The sequence below is a fragment of the Natator depressus genome, chromosome 9 (assembly GCF_965152275.1).
Source record: "Natator depressus isolate rNatDep1 chromosome 9, rNatDep2.hap1, whole genome shotgun sequence".
Taxonomy (NCBI): domain Eukaryota; kingdom Metazoa; phylum Chordata; order Testudines; family Cheloniidae; genus Natator; species Natator depressus.
The window spans coordinates 60,447,482-60,465,089 of NC_134242.1; the positions used below are offsets into that span (position 1 = coordinate 60,447,482).

Consider the following 17,608-nt stretch of genomic DNA (forward strand, 5'->3'; position numbering starts at 1 on the left):
ATGGCAGAGGGCACTTGAGCTGCCCCAACAAGTACCACTGAGGGAAAAAGTTCTCCAATAACTGTACACGAGGGGCGAACACATACAGTGGAATGGACACGTGCAATTACTCCAAGAAGAATGTAGGCCATACTTACAGGATGGGGGACTCTATCCTGGGAAGCAGTGACTCCAAAAAAAGATTATCCATCATGCCCAAAATCAGCTGAACATGAGCTTTCAATGCAATCCTGCAGCCAAAAGGGCTAATGTGGTTCTTGGATGCATAAACAGCGAAATCTCATGTGAGAGAGAGGTTATTTTACTCTGTATTTGGCACTGCTGTATTGGGCGTGACTGCTGCAGGAATACTATGCCCAGTTCTGGGGTCCACAGTTCAAGGAAGATGTTGATAAACTGGAGAGGGGTCAGAGAATAACCATGAGAATGATTAATGGAAAACATGCATTAGTGTGAAAGATGCAAGGAGCTCAATCTCTTTAGCTTAAAAGAGATTAAAGGATGACTTGTTCCCAGCCTATAAATACCTGCATGGGGAGCACATATTTGATAATGGGTGCAGTTATATGATCAGAACTCTGTGTTGTGATTTTTAAGCACACATTTGAGATTCTTCTCCCCCTCTCTTATTGCATAAATTCCTCCATCTGAATTTGCAGGATTTTAGCCAGAACTGAAGAACTGCCCTCCTAAAGCCAGCAAAGGATGGTAGTGCCAAGCACCCAGGGTAATACCATGTGAACGTGTGCACTCAATCCCAGGTGATAGCTCTGCAGGCAGCTAGAATGTGAACGTTAGCGGAACAGACAAAAACACTGCCTTCACCCTAGTGGAGCAAACAACAAGTGACTAATTTTTCCACAACAACTCACATCTTTAGGAAAAAGGCCTTGAATTTAGAAGAATCTGGTTTTATTTACTGGTGCAAATGTTAGAGTTCTAGATTACTAGAAATATTCACAAAGTACTCAGAACACAGAGTCAGCACTCCAAGGCGGGGAGAGCTCTCAGCCTGCAGCATGTGTGTCCCCACTTACACCGATGCATCCCAGCCGGACGGGTCTTGGAGCAGGGGCTCAATCTTCATGGATGTTGAAGAGCTTCGCTACTTCATTGAGGTCAGCATGCTCCTCTCCATCTTTAATGATCTGAGGAGACAGAAGAGGGTGTTGAGGGCTGCACCCACTATGTATGTGGAGTCCACATTTCTAGTTGCCAATAGTTGCCAACTTCTTCTGAACCACCTATTACTGGCCACTACTGGAAACACTATAACTAGGTTAGATGGACCAATGGTCTGGTCTGCTGTGGCAATTCCTATGATCCATTCAAAAAGACAGTACCCTGGCAAGTAAGGATGCCTGGCAAGGGATAAAAATAGGGTTACTCTCCCTACAAAAATAGCTTGTCTACCTATTTCCCAGCTGGCTTTAAAGACAGGACAAGACATCGCAGGTGAAGGTACATTAGATTCTAGTACTTAGCCACAATTTCCTACTATGAAAATTTATTCTGCTGCTCTAATATGTACGGTTGCTGCAGACACATACTGCATACATGACACTTGGTGAACTCAAGTGCCCCAACCACTCATCAGTAGAGAGGAAACATCTGACCTTTCGAGCAATTGGCATCCGGTTGAAGATGTTCCATAAGACAATTCCCACCACCACTTTGTCCCTGATGTAGAAGATGACCCCTTTGCCATAGTCTTCTCCTTGCTTTGGAACTTGAGGTGTTGAGGGAGAGCTGGCAGAGATGGTAATCTCAGAGGCTTCTGCTTCTGTTTCACTTTCTGAGCGGATGCCAGTCCCTACAGCAAAAAATCCCAGGGGAGAGTCACACACTGGAAGTGTCATGCAAGAGTGAAGCTTTTAGTCTGCAAGGCAAAGCCTGTTGTAAGAGCTCTGAATTTCCTATCCAGACCATGCCAATAGCTGCAATGTTGCAAAATACAATGCACCACTGTGAAGAGGAGACGCGTCCTGGGTGAAATAAGCGTCTTTAGACGAGAGAGTCACTTGTCCGTTAAGTGTAGTCTGTAGAAAGTGCGTTACGATTTTGTTTGATATGTAACCATTTGTTTCCAAGACCCTACTCACTATCTCCGGAATTTTTAGTCTTTAATGATAAACTTATTCTTGTTTTCAAAGTGCTGTGATGTTAAGCGAAGGGCTGATCCTCAGTGGAATCATGGTGTGTACAGTGATCCTTTGGGAACAGCAGACCTGGTAATTCTGTGAGCAGCCAGAGTTAGGGGCTGGCTATCACAGGGGAACGCTTCAAAGGGACTCAGATGCACCTATTGTTACCGTGCAAGCTAAAGAGCTGGCAGAGCCCAGAGGAAAGTGCTTGGGTGGCTAGCAGGCTGGTGTCAGGGAGCTGACACCCAGCCAAGCACAAGCAAGTGTCCCTGACGTTGGAGGCAGGGGGTAACAAAGGTGGTTCTCAGTCCTGGGTATCCAAAGAGCCACCACAGCAGCATCCCCAGTATTGCTAGCCAACAATTTTTATACCAAGGTGAGTCGCTAAATTGTGTTCCTACATCTCCCCTCCACCCCCAAAACCTTTGGTCGGAGCTCACCCCTTGCAGCAAAATGACCTACCATCTGGTGGAAGAAGGTTGGACACTGCTTCCTGCATGAGGCAGAGGAGATTCAAGCTGAAGCGCTCTCTCCTTTGTTTAGGCTGATAATGCCGTCCCCAGATGCACAGATCACTGATCTCTGAACCTGACCAGAGGAGCACCGACACTGCCTAGAACTCACTCACAAGGGTGCTGCTCCCCAATCCAGAGTGGTGTGGCCAGAAGCACACTCTGCAGTCTGGGCTGGAGGCGAGCCAAGTTCAAAGGGCAGGTGTCTCCTGATGCTCAGCCACCCTGCACAGTTCTGAAACCCCTGCCACAGGGGAGCGGAGTGACTGCCTTCAATACATGACAACCTTCCACGTATTACCACTCTACAGACAGCTGTACAGCCTCCAGCAACGCCGCTCCCCTACCTGACTGCTCCGTTGCAGACTTCGGTGTGTCTTTTGCAGTTGCTTTAGCAAAAACTCCTACAGTGGGCAAGCTACTGTCTACAAGGCCAATGGCTTCATATCCGACGTCAGGGCCTAGGTCACTCCTAGCAATAAACAGAAACAGACCGTTGCAGTGTCCCAGTTTGAAACCTTAACTAGCCATTTAACAATTTGATTGATTTAAAAGAAACAGGAGGCCACAGAACACCCAATTTCTCCAGAACAGCTTTGTGCCGAGCTGGGTTACCTGGTGGGCAGAATACAAGAGGTGCCAGCCAGCAACTGCAAGAGCTTTGGCTGCACAGCTCTCAATGCAGGCATTCAATGGACAAGTATAGATCTAACCCAATAGGGGAGAGGGAGATGGCCTAGCAAACTTGCCTGTTACCTCACAGTGAAATATTGCAGTGCACCATCCCCCACAGAGCTGCTCGGCAATCAGCTGTGCTTCTGGATGGCCAACTATACAGGATCTATACAGCAAGCGCTATGCCATGGTACCTGGTCTGGCAACACAGCAAGGCACCAGAGAGTAACTTTTAGCCAGCACATATTGACAAATGCCGAGCTAGACCCAGTCTGGCTCGCCCGTGGGTTAGTACAGTTAAAATAGAATGCTTGTAGGATGCTGCATGTATTAATCCTACTTAGAACAGCTGCTCCCATGGTACAAGGTAATGTTTAAACATTTGCTCAGACTGTAAATCCCCCCAGGCAGGGGAGAAGCATTGTCCAGTGTGAATTACTCATTCACCACAAGAGGTGTTATCCCCTGCCCATCACAAAGCACTACTGTGTCCAAATGGGCCATTGTGGAATAAGGACTTTGTTGATTGTTTCCCCCACAGCTCTGAGGAGAGGACATGCCCAAGCCCTCATTCCATCCCAGCTTGAACGCTGGGGGAAGGGAATAAAAAGGCCTGTTGAGGAGAACTGATTATTCCTTTGCTGCTTGAACTCTGAGGGGCGAGTTTCTTAGCCTAGACAAGGAGTCCCCAACAGCTGAGCTTAGGTGAGCCCTAAAGGACATCTCAAGTTTTTTTTTAAATTACAGAAATTTCTATCATCATTTAGAATGGAAGACTGACGTGTGTGTGTGTGTGTGTGTGTGTGTGTGTGTGTGTGTGTGTGTGTGTGTGTGTGTGTGTGTGTGTGTGTGTGTGTGTGTGTGTGTGTGTGTGTGTGTGTGTGTGTGTGTGTGTGTGTGTGTGTGTGTGTGTGTGTGTGTGTGTGTGTGTGTGAGACCTGCTTTAATCTTGTAAATAACTCATTTCTTTTTCCTAGTTAATAAATCTTTAGTTAGTTCATTACAATATTAGCTACAAGTGTGGTCTTTGGTGAGAGATCTGGGTGCAAGTGACCTGGGCGTAAGTCCTTTGGGACTGGGAGTAAACTGAATATTATTGTGATTTTTGGTGTAAGGGACTATCTATCACAAAGGCAAGCTTTAGACTGGCGTGCCCAAGGGGACTGTGTGAGACTCCATGGTAAGACTAGCATATTGGGAGTTCACATTTGTTACTTGAAATCTAATTAAAGAACATACAACCAATTTGGGGCTTGTGCCCTGCTCTGTGACAGTCTGCCCTGAGGCTGACACTCATGCTTGTGAGCCACTCCGGACAGCGTGACAAAAGGTATACAGAAAGAGGGAGTAAAACTACCAGAACATTGACTGATGCCAATATGGCTTAGCAGCTCCTGTCATGTTTTCTCCAGCTAATCTTCCACTCACAACAGCATGATCATGATGCTCCACGCGTCTTCTGCCTAGCTTGATATCGTAGAAGCAGGCGGCATCTCCTGCCTTAAAGAGAGATGCACACAATGAAAAATGGACAAGAGAAAAGGCAAGTTAAAGAGAAAAAGAACGATGGAAGACATTGCCCAACCATAAAGGGAAAGAAAACAAAGGGTTGCAGGACTGCCTCCAATTTAGCAGGTCTCCATGGCTTCAGCACTTATGCCAGAACAGGGAAAACTAAGATAGTTTTGTGGTCATGCTGATTGCACTTCAAGGAGGTTTGGGTTCCCTGCCAAAGGGACCTTTGTGTGTCAACACAGGACTCCTCTGGCATTAGGCAAAGAGGTGAGGGGGTTACTGGGATATGCCAACTCCTCATGCACACAGTGCTCATACTTGTAAAGTAGAAGTTCGCCCACAATTCTTACTACAGGAACAAGGCATGCCAGCAAGTGTGCATTAATGAGATACCTAAGATTGCTGCTCTCTGCATCTTACTCGTATTGTCAGACCACAATTCACCCATTCACCTAAATTGGGTTTATAATCACAGTTCTACATACATGCTTACTCACTGCAACATAAACAGCAGATAAAGAAGCATCTTCCACCTGCACACACTTACCACCCAGATGTTAGAGCGTGCCTGCAGCTCTGCATTCACCCTGAACCCTCCAAAATCAGAGTCTACCTCCAGGCCAGCAGACTTTGCTAACTCCACATTGGGCTCCAGGCCCACTGCTGCCACTATGTGATCGGTCTCCACCTGATGGAGAGAGAAATCCAGACTGGTTACACTACTGGTTCCTTCTCCACATTGCCAAGTGTCTGGCTCGCTGCCTGCGCCTGGCATTTACCTTTCTTCCATCCTTCAGTTTAATTATCAGCTGGTTCCCACAGACAGAGACGGACTTCACCACAGCATTGGGCATGACATTAACACCCTCTGGAAACAAAACACAGAACACTCAACTGGAGGCCGGGGGAGAAGAGCAGAGATTTCAGTGGAAGCCAAACTATGTGGCGCAGACACGCAAACAAAGTACCGCTTCTTGATTGTACCAGGCAGAATTGCGGATGGCTCAGCAGCTAAAGGACACTGGCTTCTCTTTGTTGTACACAGGATCCACAGAGTCCAGAGTAAAAGTGTGAACAGAAAGGAAACCAACTACAGTAGAGCCTCAGAGTTACAAACTGACTGGTCAACCACACACCTCATTTGGAACTGGAAGTACGCAATCAGGCAGCAGCAGAGACCAAACAAAAAAAAGAAAAAAAAAAGGCAAATACAGTACAGTGTTAAATGTACACTACTAAAAAAAATAAAGGGAAAGTTAAAAAACATTTGACAAGCTAATAAAACTGTTTCTGTGCTTGTTTCATTTAAATTAAGGTGGTTAAAAGCAGCATTTTTCTTCTGCACAGTAAAGTTTCAAAGCTGTATTAAGTCAATGTTCAGCTGTAAACTTTTGAAAGAACCACCATAACGGTTTGTTCAGAGTTACAAACCACCTCCATTCCTGAGATGTTTGTAACGCTGAGGTTCCACTATAACAAGTCTGAAGAGGATTGTTTAGAAACACAGGAACTACAGCAACAAGTGTTTGTCTGTAAGGAGATGCAAATTACGTGCACAGAAACCTGCAGGGATTGGGACCGCTTTGTTTTCCAGTCCTCAGGCACTATAATGGATACATAGGTTAGATATTGCTCCATTCCAGCCAGGTCCACAGACCTTACAAAGGATCTTCCAGGACCAGTGGAAGGGAAGCAGAGCAGCCTTTTCAGTCACTAGGCCCTCTGGCTAAGCCCCATGCCCAAAAGCCCATGAGCTCTATTCTGCCTCCATACCAGGTTGGGTAATCAGTCCTCTTCCTTCCTCCACCCCAACCCTCGAGAGCACAAGAACTTATTCTCAATGGAAAATGCCAAAGAAGAAAAAGGTACTTCAGACCCTTCAGGGAGGGACAAACAGGGTCTTGCTTTCCCAAGGCGGGAGGCTGTGCAAGATGTGTTCCCTCTTCCACAAGCTTTGCTCCAGGCTATATGGCTGAGGCACAAAATGAGAGGCAGGATCCCAGGCTGTGGCTGTTGTGTTCGATGCAGCTCAGGAGAGGGGTGGGATGTCAAGTCTTGAAGCCATACTTTGCTCCCAGAATGCTGGGGCCACCTGCTGGTCTCGTTCCTGCCACAAATTAGAACAGCCTCAGGGCCATTACAGAGATCGCCATGGACAGGGTACTCCGGCCACGCCCCCCCGCACAAGTGGTTGGGAGGACGGGTGCTACAGGAGCCACCATGCCGGCTCTGTGGTACCCAGGAAATCCTCAAGCAGCCAGGTAAGCCAGCTTTAGGGCTGTTTTGTGCCATCTAAACAGACGAGTGGTTCTAGCCAAAACACGTCCTGTTCTGCTCATGGGTTGCTAGGCAACGGACTTGTGCCTCTTCTGCAGCAGAAATCCCCTCTCAGCATTAGGCAAATGCTCAAGCAGGACCCCCTCCTCTGGAATGAAGGGACACTCCTCAGAGGGGATGCAGGGAGGGTCAAAACTCCAGCCATAGCTCCAGAGCTGCATGCAAAGGAGCGTATGACCAGGTCCAAGTGAGAAGAACCAGCTAAGCCTAAAACCTAAGCAGATTATAGATTCTACAGCACATGCGTGAAAGATGAAATCAGTGACGCTACCAAAGGTTTCAGAGTAGCAGCCGTGTTAGTCCGTATCCGCAAAAAGAAAAGGAGGACTTGTGGCACCTTAGAGACTAACAAATTTATTTGAGCATAAGCTTTCGTGAGGACACCAATTCCCATGGAAGGAGATGTCTGACTAAGAGTTCACTGACGAAAAGGTAGAGGCTCTTCCCTGGGGACAAGCTATGAGACAGCAGTGCTCTACCACCATGAGGGCTGCTGTCATATACTTTACAAGAGTAATACTGGTGAGGATGGATCTATTCTACTGCTCCCACAGGCTACCTTGTAGGAGGAGCAGGAGCTCAGAAGAAAGGAAGGGGTTAAGGAACAGCTTTACCTCTTTTGACTTTCTCTGTGGTCCAGTTGCTCAGATACTCAGGCAGGACCTTGCCCATGTTGCCGTTCTCTGGGAACATCTGAATCACCTCCAGCCCTGTGGCATGTACTGTGAAGAGACCCAGAGAGCAGCCCGTTTATACCACATGGATAACGAGGAGCTACGCAAAACTTCAGAACACACCCCAAGATAGTTTACCCTGCTTAGACAAGAGGAGTTCAAGTCCTTTCTTACTGCAATTTCCTAGACACAAATCACTCTAACCCCACGTCCTGGCTTCCAGAGTTTGCATCACAGGTGAGTAACAAAGGGACTGTTTCTGGCCTTTGGGGTCAGACACTGTCTGGATCCCTGACTGGCACCAGCACACACTGTGGGATCAGACACTGGATTTACACACAGACAGGATTGTGTTAGCCTAAAACAGTCTCAGTGGTGTCCATTTAACTGCCCTGAATGCCTGAGGGGGGATTACATCCACGCAGAGAGGCCTGTTCCTTAGGAGACCTGCAGAAGTTAGGTGAGGAAGATATTCAAGAACGTATGCGCACTTGCTGGTGAAAACCCAAACCCAGCAGTGTTGGGCTTGTGCTCACAGGCCTTTGGGAGAATTACTGGAGTGGGGCTTCATTTACAAGGCAAACTTGACCCTTTCCACAAGGAGCACTGATCTCCAAATTTACTTGAACCCGCCTGCTATTCCAGACAGCAAGCCCAAAAGAGCCAGGCTCAAAGAACTGGGAAGCACTTCAAAATGCACTGGGGCCCTGGACTACTGGACCATTAGCGAAGGAGATGTCTGTGGGGCAATGGAGAGCCTGACAAGTCCACACAGCCAGCCAAGAGTTCATGTAATAATGCACCAGACCACTACAGGCAGACATCAGACATCCGCTCCACTGGCCAACTGCCTTGACCGGCAGGGAACCCCAACCCCCACCTTCCCTTCCCAAAATAAGACCAGAGGTGGGTGGAGAAGAGGGAAGGACGTAATCTGAGGGTTTGTTCAAACAAACCCTTAGCTCGCAGCAAGCTGAGGTGTAAATCTACCCCGCACTAGACTGCTGCATGATGAGCGTCTATGTGGACCCTGCTGCCATGCACTAAAAGTTCCCTAGTGCACTTTCACCTACCTTACTTTGAAACACGAGTAGGTCAAAGTGCACAGAGGAAGCGTTAATTTGCAGCAGCAGGGTCCACACAGACAGGCAGGCTAGCGAGTGGCAGAGTCACACCCTAGCTTGCTGTAAACTAAGCGTTCGACTAGACAAGCCCTCAGATTTTTCTAGCTTGGGTCTCTCCGGGGTTTCTTGACATGTGTCAGTCTCACATGTGTTGCCTCATGCAAGAGACTGAAGCAAGCAGCCTGGTGCAAACCACTCACCTTTTCTTCCCAGAGCACAGGCCAGCTCACTACCCAAGAAGCCGCCACCAATAATGGTGATGGACTTGACTTCTCTTGAAATCTTTTCTAGAGCTCTGAAGTCCTCAATCTGTAAGAAGATTTATTTCCATTTCAGATGCCCCGGTCAGTGACAACAGCAGAGAGCATTTTGCTCTAGATCCTGCCTCCAAATGATTTGTGAACATGAGGAAATTGGTCCCATACTCTCTGGGCTAAGAGTCAGCTGTACATATTTCCCCTTCTGTACTTTCAGCAGTAACTCTTGAATTTCCACTGCAGTCTGATTTGATCCACCTGCAGAGATCCAGAGCACAAAGAGATCCTTCCCACTCCCGGGGTGAACCATCTCCTCATAACAATTCCCCTCCAGCCAAGAAGCCTAATCCCAATTAACGGTGCTGCAAATGGGCCTCCACGTATCGCCCTAAAGCAACCTCGAACCATGTTGCCCACCTTCTCCCTTCCCCAGCTGAGCATGTCAACCTCACCAGGCGCTCAGCAGGAGTTCAGGACTAAAAACTGGTCTGCCAATTGGTAGCACACAGCACGGCTCCTTAGCACTGGTTCAGTGACTGAACTAGAAAAGAGCCTCAACTTCCTCCCATTTATATTTCAAAACACCACCAACACTGGAGGGGTGGGGTGGGGGATGTTCGCATACTGCTTCCTTTACTTCTGTGCTGCTGTTGGTGGTGATGCTGCCTTCAGAGCTGGGCAGCTGGAGATCGGCAGCTGCTGGCCCGGATGCCAGCTCTGAAGGCAGAGCCACAGCCAGCAGCAGTGCAGAAGTAAGGATGGCACGGTACGGTATGGTATTGTCACCCGTACTTCTGCACTGCTGCTGGTGGGGCACTGCCTTCAGAGCTGGGCACCCGGCCAACAGCCACTGCTCTCCTGCCGTTCAGCTCTGAAGGCAGCACAGAAGTAAGGGTGGCAATACTGTGACCCCTTTATAACTCCCTTTTGGATCAGCACCCCAATTTGAGAAATGCTGGTCTCCCCCGTGAAATCTGCATAGCATAGGGTAAAAGCACACAAAAGACCAGATTTCATGGTGGGAGACCAGATTTCACGGTCTGTGACATGTTTTTCATGATCGTGAATTTGGTAGGGCCCTACTTATAAAGCATGCTGCCCTTGATGAAGGAAGAACAGAACTGTATATAGGAAAGGCCTCTGCAAGCAGGGATGAGATGCTTCCCAGGACACATGCACCATACTGGGGTCAAGGAGAGGGAAGCATGAGCCAAGGAGGTAACTTTCCACCCCCCATCCACATTTAGTTACTATTGAAACTGAAATTTCTGTGCACGTGCAACGGTCTACCAAAGCTAGCTGGTCACGTGGTTAGTGGAATCTTCCTAGACTTTTAAATCCTCTGCTCTAATCCATCTGGGCCAGAGAAGACGGGGCAGAATGCTTTTGTGCTTATTGCACTGGCCTGGGAATCAGGATATCTTGACTCAATCAGTATGGCTGTGGGAAAATAATTTACCCTTATTGTGCCTAATTTTTAGTCCCAATCTAATCTAATCTAAGGATAACCCCACCCTTTCCCTCCTGGGGGTTGGAGAGTGCTCAATTCGTTACTGCATGTGAAATGCTTGGGAGATACGAGAAAGTCCTATGCCTAATTTATCTCTAAAATCCTGAAGCGAGGGCTCTAATTTCCTGGGGACAAAGTGCTGGGATGCTAACACAGCTACCCTGTTAGCTCGTTTGTGGCCAGCAAAGCCGTATGAGGGACCTTCTAGTTACTGACTGAGGCCAGTCCCTGATGGGCAAGATCGGTTAAGAATCCGAGTCAGCGCAGAGTTAGCACAGGCTGAGGGTAACAGACCCCATCGTGACAGGCTTCAGAGAGCACACAAGGAAAAAAGCCCCTTGGATTACCTTGCGGAACAGCGTCAGCCTTCGTTGCACATCTTTCCCTGCTCTCTCGATTGCAGGAAGATTCCTTGGGGAACCACCTGATAACAGGAAGAGAGACAACTAGCAACACAACACTCAGATGAGAGCACTGGCCCTCCAGGCAAAGCTGTAGAATCTGGGTTTGGGCTCCTACTGCTGCGGAACTTACTCCAACCCCTACCAGACAGGCAGACACAGACACATTCATGTACATCTCAGCTCTGTTCAAAACACATCTCAGCTCTCTTCAAAAGAAATCAGTATTGTCAAATGGGACAAGGACAATTGACAAGCTCATCAGCGGGTATGAACGACACTGAAGAGCTCAAAATAATAGAGCACAGTAAGTGTCAAACGTGGCCAAATACAACCCATCTGATGTATTTACACAGCCTCCAGGACATTCAGAACATGATGAATCTTTGCGGGGCGGGCGGGGAGAGGAGGAGGGGTACTCATACGTTTCCAGCCCTTCTGTTTGTGAAGAAACTTTTCTAAATGTGCCTCAAGTGTAACCAATGCAGGGATATCTGCCTGAGTCTGCAGACAGCCTGAAACAAGCATTCAGAAGGATGGACTCCCTTGTCCTCCATTAATCTCATTGGGATGTTAACTATAGCCATAAAGCAGAGGTCCCCAAACTGTAGGGCACACCAGGGGGTGTGGAGCAAAGTTCAGGGGGGCAGGGAGGGAGTGCCACCCACCAGCTCCGCTCCTGACCCTAGCCCCACATCCAGGGCCCCGGCTGCCAGGCCTGCGCGCCCAGGGCTCCACTCCTGGCCACGACCCTGCCCCTAGCTGTAGTCCCAGCCTCGACCCTCTTACCTCTGTATGTGTCCCGCCCTGCTCCCAGAGCCATGTCCCCACAGGGTGGGGGCGGAAACAGGTAAGCGGTGGTGAGAGAGAAAGTCTGGGGACCTCTTCCATAGAGCTAACTGTGGTATTTATTTTATTCAGCAGTAACACAAGGAACCTACAGGCCTGTCCCCTGTAAAACATCAGCTTCAGGCCTATGAAGTTTGGCACAGGTAAATGGCCTAATGGTCACCCCTAAGCTTTGGGGAACTGGAAACAGAGTGTGTAAGGGGGAAGTTTGTCCATAATGACACCAGCCAACCACAGGAACATGAGCTAACACCAGCTTTTAGATATTTTAGAATGGGAACATCTGCAGATGTCTGACCACAAGACTGCCATGGCAATGAACTGACATATATGATACGGAGATCATTAATGTACTAACCTATAGGAGAGGGGCACCCCAACATTAGTAAGGTGAGGAAATACAAACAAGAGGGGAGAAACCCCTACTGAATATGCATTACACAGAGTGGCATAAGCATATAACATATTATACAAGTTGTAGCCCATCCTATATGCAGGGTGAGAGAGAGATGGGAGGTGCCAGGACGATGGCCACTGGTGATGGTGAGGAAGGTGATGGTGATGAGGAAGATAATGGCTAACATTTCAGGTTGTTCTGCAAGGAAAGGAGAGAGACTGGATGTGCAGATGGACATTCTGTATTCTCTCTACCTACCTTGCTGGGTTAGAGTTTGGGACTTTGCTAAATGTATTAACAAACTACTGTAAATATAGAGGGGTTCCTAAAGTGTGAGTGTTGCAACTGTGCACGTCAGGGCTCCCCCTGAACAATAATTTTAATAATAACGGGGCTGATCTTGGGACAAGAACCTTTCAAACCTCAGAGCGATAACTGGGAATTCTTAAGTAACCAATATAATACATACATAATCTGTAGATAGGGCTATTTAACTCTAAACCCTTACAATGACACCCTGAATGTCAATGTTAGCCATTTCAGTGCTAACCATTTTAGTGGAAGGGAGTGGCAACAGCTTCAGGGAGGAAATTTAAGGGAGAGGAAAAAAGAAGGAAAACCAGGAAAGAGGTAGAGAAAGCCAGGAATGAGAATTGGGAAGGAACAGAACATACGGCAGAAAGATGATTTTCCCACTAAGTAACACTAAAGGTGGCAAGGTACTGAACAAATAATAGATAAGGTAACAACAAACAGTTTCGTTACCACCTAAAGATCATATTCCACACTTACCATGAGGGGTGAAGGTGGGAGGTTGCACAATCATGGGTGATCTCCCATGAACTCTGTCCTAACGTCACACCCTGGCCCACTGACCATGATAAAAAAAGGGAATCCAGCCCTCTCCACCAGATGAGTTTGCAAGCCGGGACTAAGAATCATAGGCTATAGCAGCAATGCCCCACTACAGAGGGGATCGGAGCTAGATTCTCCCCATCACTCCTCAGGCAGGCAGGACCTTGAGCCTTGCTTGGCACTCAGAGCCTTATCATAGAATCATAGAATATCAGGGTTGGAAGGGACCTTAGGAGGTCATCTAGTCCAACCCCCACTCAAAGCAGGACCAATCCCCAACTAAATCATCCCAGCCAGGGCTTTGTCAAGCCTGACCTTAAAAAGCTCTAAGGAAGGAGATTCTACCACCTCCCTAGGTAACCCATCCCAGTGCTTCACCACCCTCCTAGTGAAAAAGTTTTTCCTAATAGCCAACCTAAACCTCCCCCACTGCAACTTGAGACCATTACTACTTGTTCATCATCTGTTACCACTAAGAACAGTCTAGATCCATCCTCTTTCGAACCACCTCTCAGGTAGTTGAAAGCAGCTATAAAATCCCCCCTCATTCTTCTCTTCTGCAGACTAAATAATCCCAGTTCCCTCAGCCTCTCCTCATAAGTCATGTTGTCATAAATATACAGCTAAGGGTAGCATAAAATCCCTCCTTTACCTGTAAGGGATTAAGAATAGCAAATAACCTGGTTGGCACCTTACCAAAAGGACCAATAAGAGAAGAAGATACTTTCAAATCTGTGGGGGAAGGTTTTGTTTGTGCTCTTTTGTGTGTGTTCCCTCTTGAGACAAATAAAAGACCAAGCAGGTAATCCAGCTCCTACTGAAATTATACATCTAAAATTACAGAAATTGTAAGTAATAGCAAGAAAATGCAATAGATTATCTTTTGTTTTAGCTTGTGAATTTTCCCTATGCTAAGAGGGAGGTTTATTCCTGTTTTTTGTAACTTTGAAGTTTTGCTTAGAGGGGGAATCCTCTGTGTTTTAAATCTTATTACCCTGTAAAATTACCTTCCATCCCGATTTTACAGAAGTGAGAAGTGCTTCTTTTACTTTTTTCTTTATGATAAAGTTCTGCTTTTAAGAACCTGATGGTAAAAACCCAAAGGTCTGGTCTGTGCTCACCTTGTTTACCTATTTGGTAGGTATATTATTCTCAAGCCTCCCCAGGAAAGGGGGTGAAGGAGTTTGGGGGGATATTTTGGGGAAACAGGAACTCCAAGAGGTCCTTTTCCTGAACCTTTGTCTAACTCACTTGGTGGTGGAAGCAATACCGTTCAAGGACAAGGAATAATTTGTGCCTTGGGGAAGTTTTTAACCTAAGCTGGTAGAAATAAGCTTAGGGGGTCTTTCATGCGGGTCCCCACATCTGTATCCCAGAGTGGGGAGGGAATCCTGACACATGTGCTCCAGCCCCCTAATCATTTTTGTTGCCCTCTGCTGGACTCTTTCCAATTTTTCCACACCCTTCTTGTAGTGTGGGACTGGACACAGAACTCCAGATGAGGCTTCACCAATGCCAAATAGAGGGGAACGATCAAGTCCCTCGATCTGCTGGCAATGCATCTACTTATACAGCCCAAAATGTCGTTAATCTTCTTAGCAAAAGGGCACACTGTTAACTCATATCCAGCTTCTCATCCACTGTAACCCCTAGGTCCTTTTCTGCAGAACTGCTGCCTAGACACTCGGTCCCTAGTCTGTAGCAGTACTTGGGATTCTTCCGTCCTCAGTGCAGGACTCTGCACTTGTCCTTGTTGAACCTCATCAGATTTCTTTTGGCCCAATCCTCTAATTTGTCTAGGTCCCTCTGTATCCTATCCCTACCCTCCAGCGTATCTACCACTCCTCCCAGTTTAGTGTCATCTGCAAACTTGCTGAGGGTGCAGTCCACGCCATCCTCCAGATCATTAATGAAGATACTGAACAAAAACAGCCCCAGGACCGACCCTTGGGGCACTCTACTTGATACCACTGCCAACTAGACATGGAGCCATTGATCACTACCCGTTGAGCCCCATGATCTAGCCAGCTTTCTATCCACCTTATAGTCCATTCATCCAGCCCATACTTCTTTAACTTGCTGGCAAGAATACTTATGTCAGACTTGAAATGAGAACCTCCTTCCCCATATCGTCTCAGGAGTCAATTCTCAGCTTGCTGGGCATGGCTTAGCATGCCTCCCCTGCTGTCCTGTGGCACAGTCAGAGGAGAACGGAGACATCCCATGATTTCCATGGGATGAGTTGGATTGCACTGGACCAGACACAAATTCCCATCAGGCACATCCCTGTCCACGTAACTGTCCTAGACAAGTCTGCTCGGTTCAAGTCCCCATCAGCTGAAGGGTTCTGTATTACTGTCTCAGAGAACAAAGAACCTCGCCAAAATGGTGTATGACATTACCGTCAGCCCAAGAATTAACATGTGAGGGAAAGTCGATACACCACGGAACTAACCTGTGGCAATTAAACATTTATCATAGGATATCTGGGTTCCATCATCAAGTTTCACCACATTGCCTCGAACATCCATATGCACCACCTGCAAGGCACAATGCAGAGAGCAGCTCAGGTTTACATGTCCTGTAGCCCTGATCAGTGGGCATAGGCTTATCAGGCAGAGAAACAGTCACAGAAGATACCCTAGCTTGAACAAGGTTTCCCTGTAGAATCTCCCTTTTCTGGAGAAAGGGAGCTGAGGAAGGAGCACAGCTTCAGAACTAAACAAGAGGTTTTAACTTGGCCGTAGGTCGAAGCTCAGACTGAACCTTCCCTAGGCTTGTTCCTCTCCATGATCGCTGACTCTCAGGGGAATGCAGATCAGGCACCTGCTATTATTCCACAGGACTGACAGGCTCACTGAAACCAAAGGCCTTCTGGGCTCAGCTACCAGGTGTACAGGGCAGGGAATGGCCAGCCAAGCTCCCTACTCACTCCGACCACGAGACTTGTAAGGAGGCTCCTAAAGCTAACTACACACACCAGCTCAGGGTCAGGTGGTGCTTGGCAGCCTCAGTAACACCCCATTGCCAGGCTTCAGAACTGGAGCTCCAGTCCAAATGTCTGCACAGCTGTTTTTAGTACCAGACCACAAGCCTACACCTGTCAACTGGGGCTCAGACTTACTGCTGTGGGTTTTAAAACGCAGTGTAGACAGACTCTTAGGCTGTAAGCTCTGCTCTTTGTAAAGGGCTGTGTAAATGTATGGCGCTGTAACGCTGATTAATGCTGTACCCACCTTCTTGCCGCTGAGGACGGCCACACCACCATTCTCTATATAAGGCAGATCACGAGCAGGTACATAGAAAGAAGGCGGCTGGAAATATATACTGTAGAGAAAAAGGGCTTCAATGTACACAGTATCGCTGGTTTTCCCACATTAGCAGCTACTCAATGACTGGAAGAGCACCCACCCATCGAAACGCATATGGGAGTTTACAAAGAGAAAAACAACTTCTGATATGGTAACACGCTTCCCCTGCAAATTCCAGAAAGGATTTTGTTTCATAAAACTAGGATGTCTGTACTGTTCAAAACCAATCACTAGTACAGCAATGCTCTACAATGGAGGAAGCCACACAGGTCTAGTCAAAATTGCATGGAGGTCAGCTTTGGACCACATAATTGCATCATATTCTTTAAGCTCATTTCCTGGAGGTTATACAGTCCAGTTCTTAAGTGTTCAGTATTTTCCCTGAAGACAGAGGAAGATACAGGCTGTAGCACAACAGGGAGACACACTCATGCTCTGCACGGTCACTTCACCATAACGGTCTCCAGCGCTGCAACATCCTGGGTTTATAGTTTGTTGCTCCCGATTGACAAGTCTGTGCACAGTCTCAGCATTTAAAGCCAGGGACTCAGCGTAGTCAGTGTACATAGTGAACTAAGGAGCTCAACAGGGCAGCTTGCAGCTGTTATGTTCAGTACAAAGATGTGGCTCTTGGAAACCATGTGTACCAGCATACAGTGCTCCTGGAGCAGTCTAGCCACAATGCACGGCGGGATGCGTATTCTCAATAGGCTGTCCATCCATAGTGAAGATAAGTGCATGGAAAGCTGCTCCATTTTAAGCCCGGTGGCTTTCACGCACCTAAGCAGGTTGCCAGTGACTCCCAGATGAGCATAGTTTGGACACTCAAAGTGTCATTAAGCAATTAATTCAATTCCCATTAATCACTGCATGCAGATGGCACATACCTTCTCTCTTTGCCATTCCACTGTTTGAATCGCAGAGTCTCCGTGACATTCGGATCCTCTGAAAACCACAGTTCTTTGGAAAGAGGAGGACGCATATATGGCAGGTCAGGATCTTCAGAAACAATCAGCACCTTTAATATGGGAAATCATTAACAACCTC

General features: G+C 47.5%; 1 protein-coding gene across 5 annotated transcripts in view; it reads right to left on the reverse strand.

Moving 5' to 3' along the window:
- Nucleotides 1-730: 730 nt before the first annotated feature.
- The window catches only part of AIFM1 (apoptosis inducing factor mitochondria associated 1), a 38,147-nt gene continuing 21,269 nt past the window's right edge, over nt 731-17,608 (reverse strand). For 4 of the 5 annotated variants that reach the window (XM_074964342.1, XM_074964340.1, XM_074964339.1 and 1 more), the window contains exons 7-18: nt 17,449-17,579; nt 16,487-16,577; nt 15,706-15,790; nt 11,096-11,172; nt 9,182-9,290; nt 7,798-7,905; nt 5,626-5,714; nt 5,394-5,534; nt 4,689-4,831; nt 3,004-3,128; nt 1,617-1,813; nt 731-1,148 (exon numbers count right to left, since the gene is read on the reverse strand). In XM_074964342.1, the coding sequence (XP_074820443.1) occupies nt 1,077-1,148; nt 1,617-1,813; nt 3,004-3,128; nt 4,689-4,831; nt 5,394-5,534; nt 5,626-5,714; nt 7,798-7,905; nt 9,182-9,290; nt 11,096-11,172; nt 15,706-15,790; nt 16,487-16,577; nt 17,449-17,579 (1,368 nt within the window). In that variant the 3' untranslated portion in view covers nt 731-1,076. The remainder of the gene's footprint in view (nt 1,149-1,616; nt 1,814-3,003; nt 3,129-4,688; nt 4,832-5,393; nt 5,535-5,625; nt 5,715-7,797; nt 7,906-9,181; nt 9,291-11,095; nt 11,173-15,705; nt 15,791-16,486; nt 16,578-17,448; nt 17,580-17,608) is intronic. The other variant, XM_074964343.1, reaches the window with a different exon arrangement.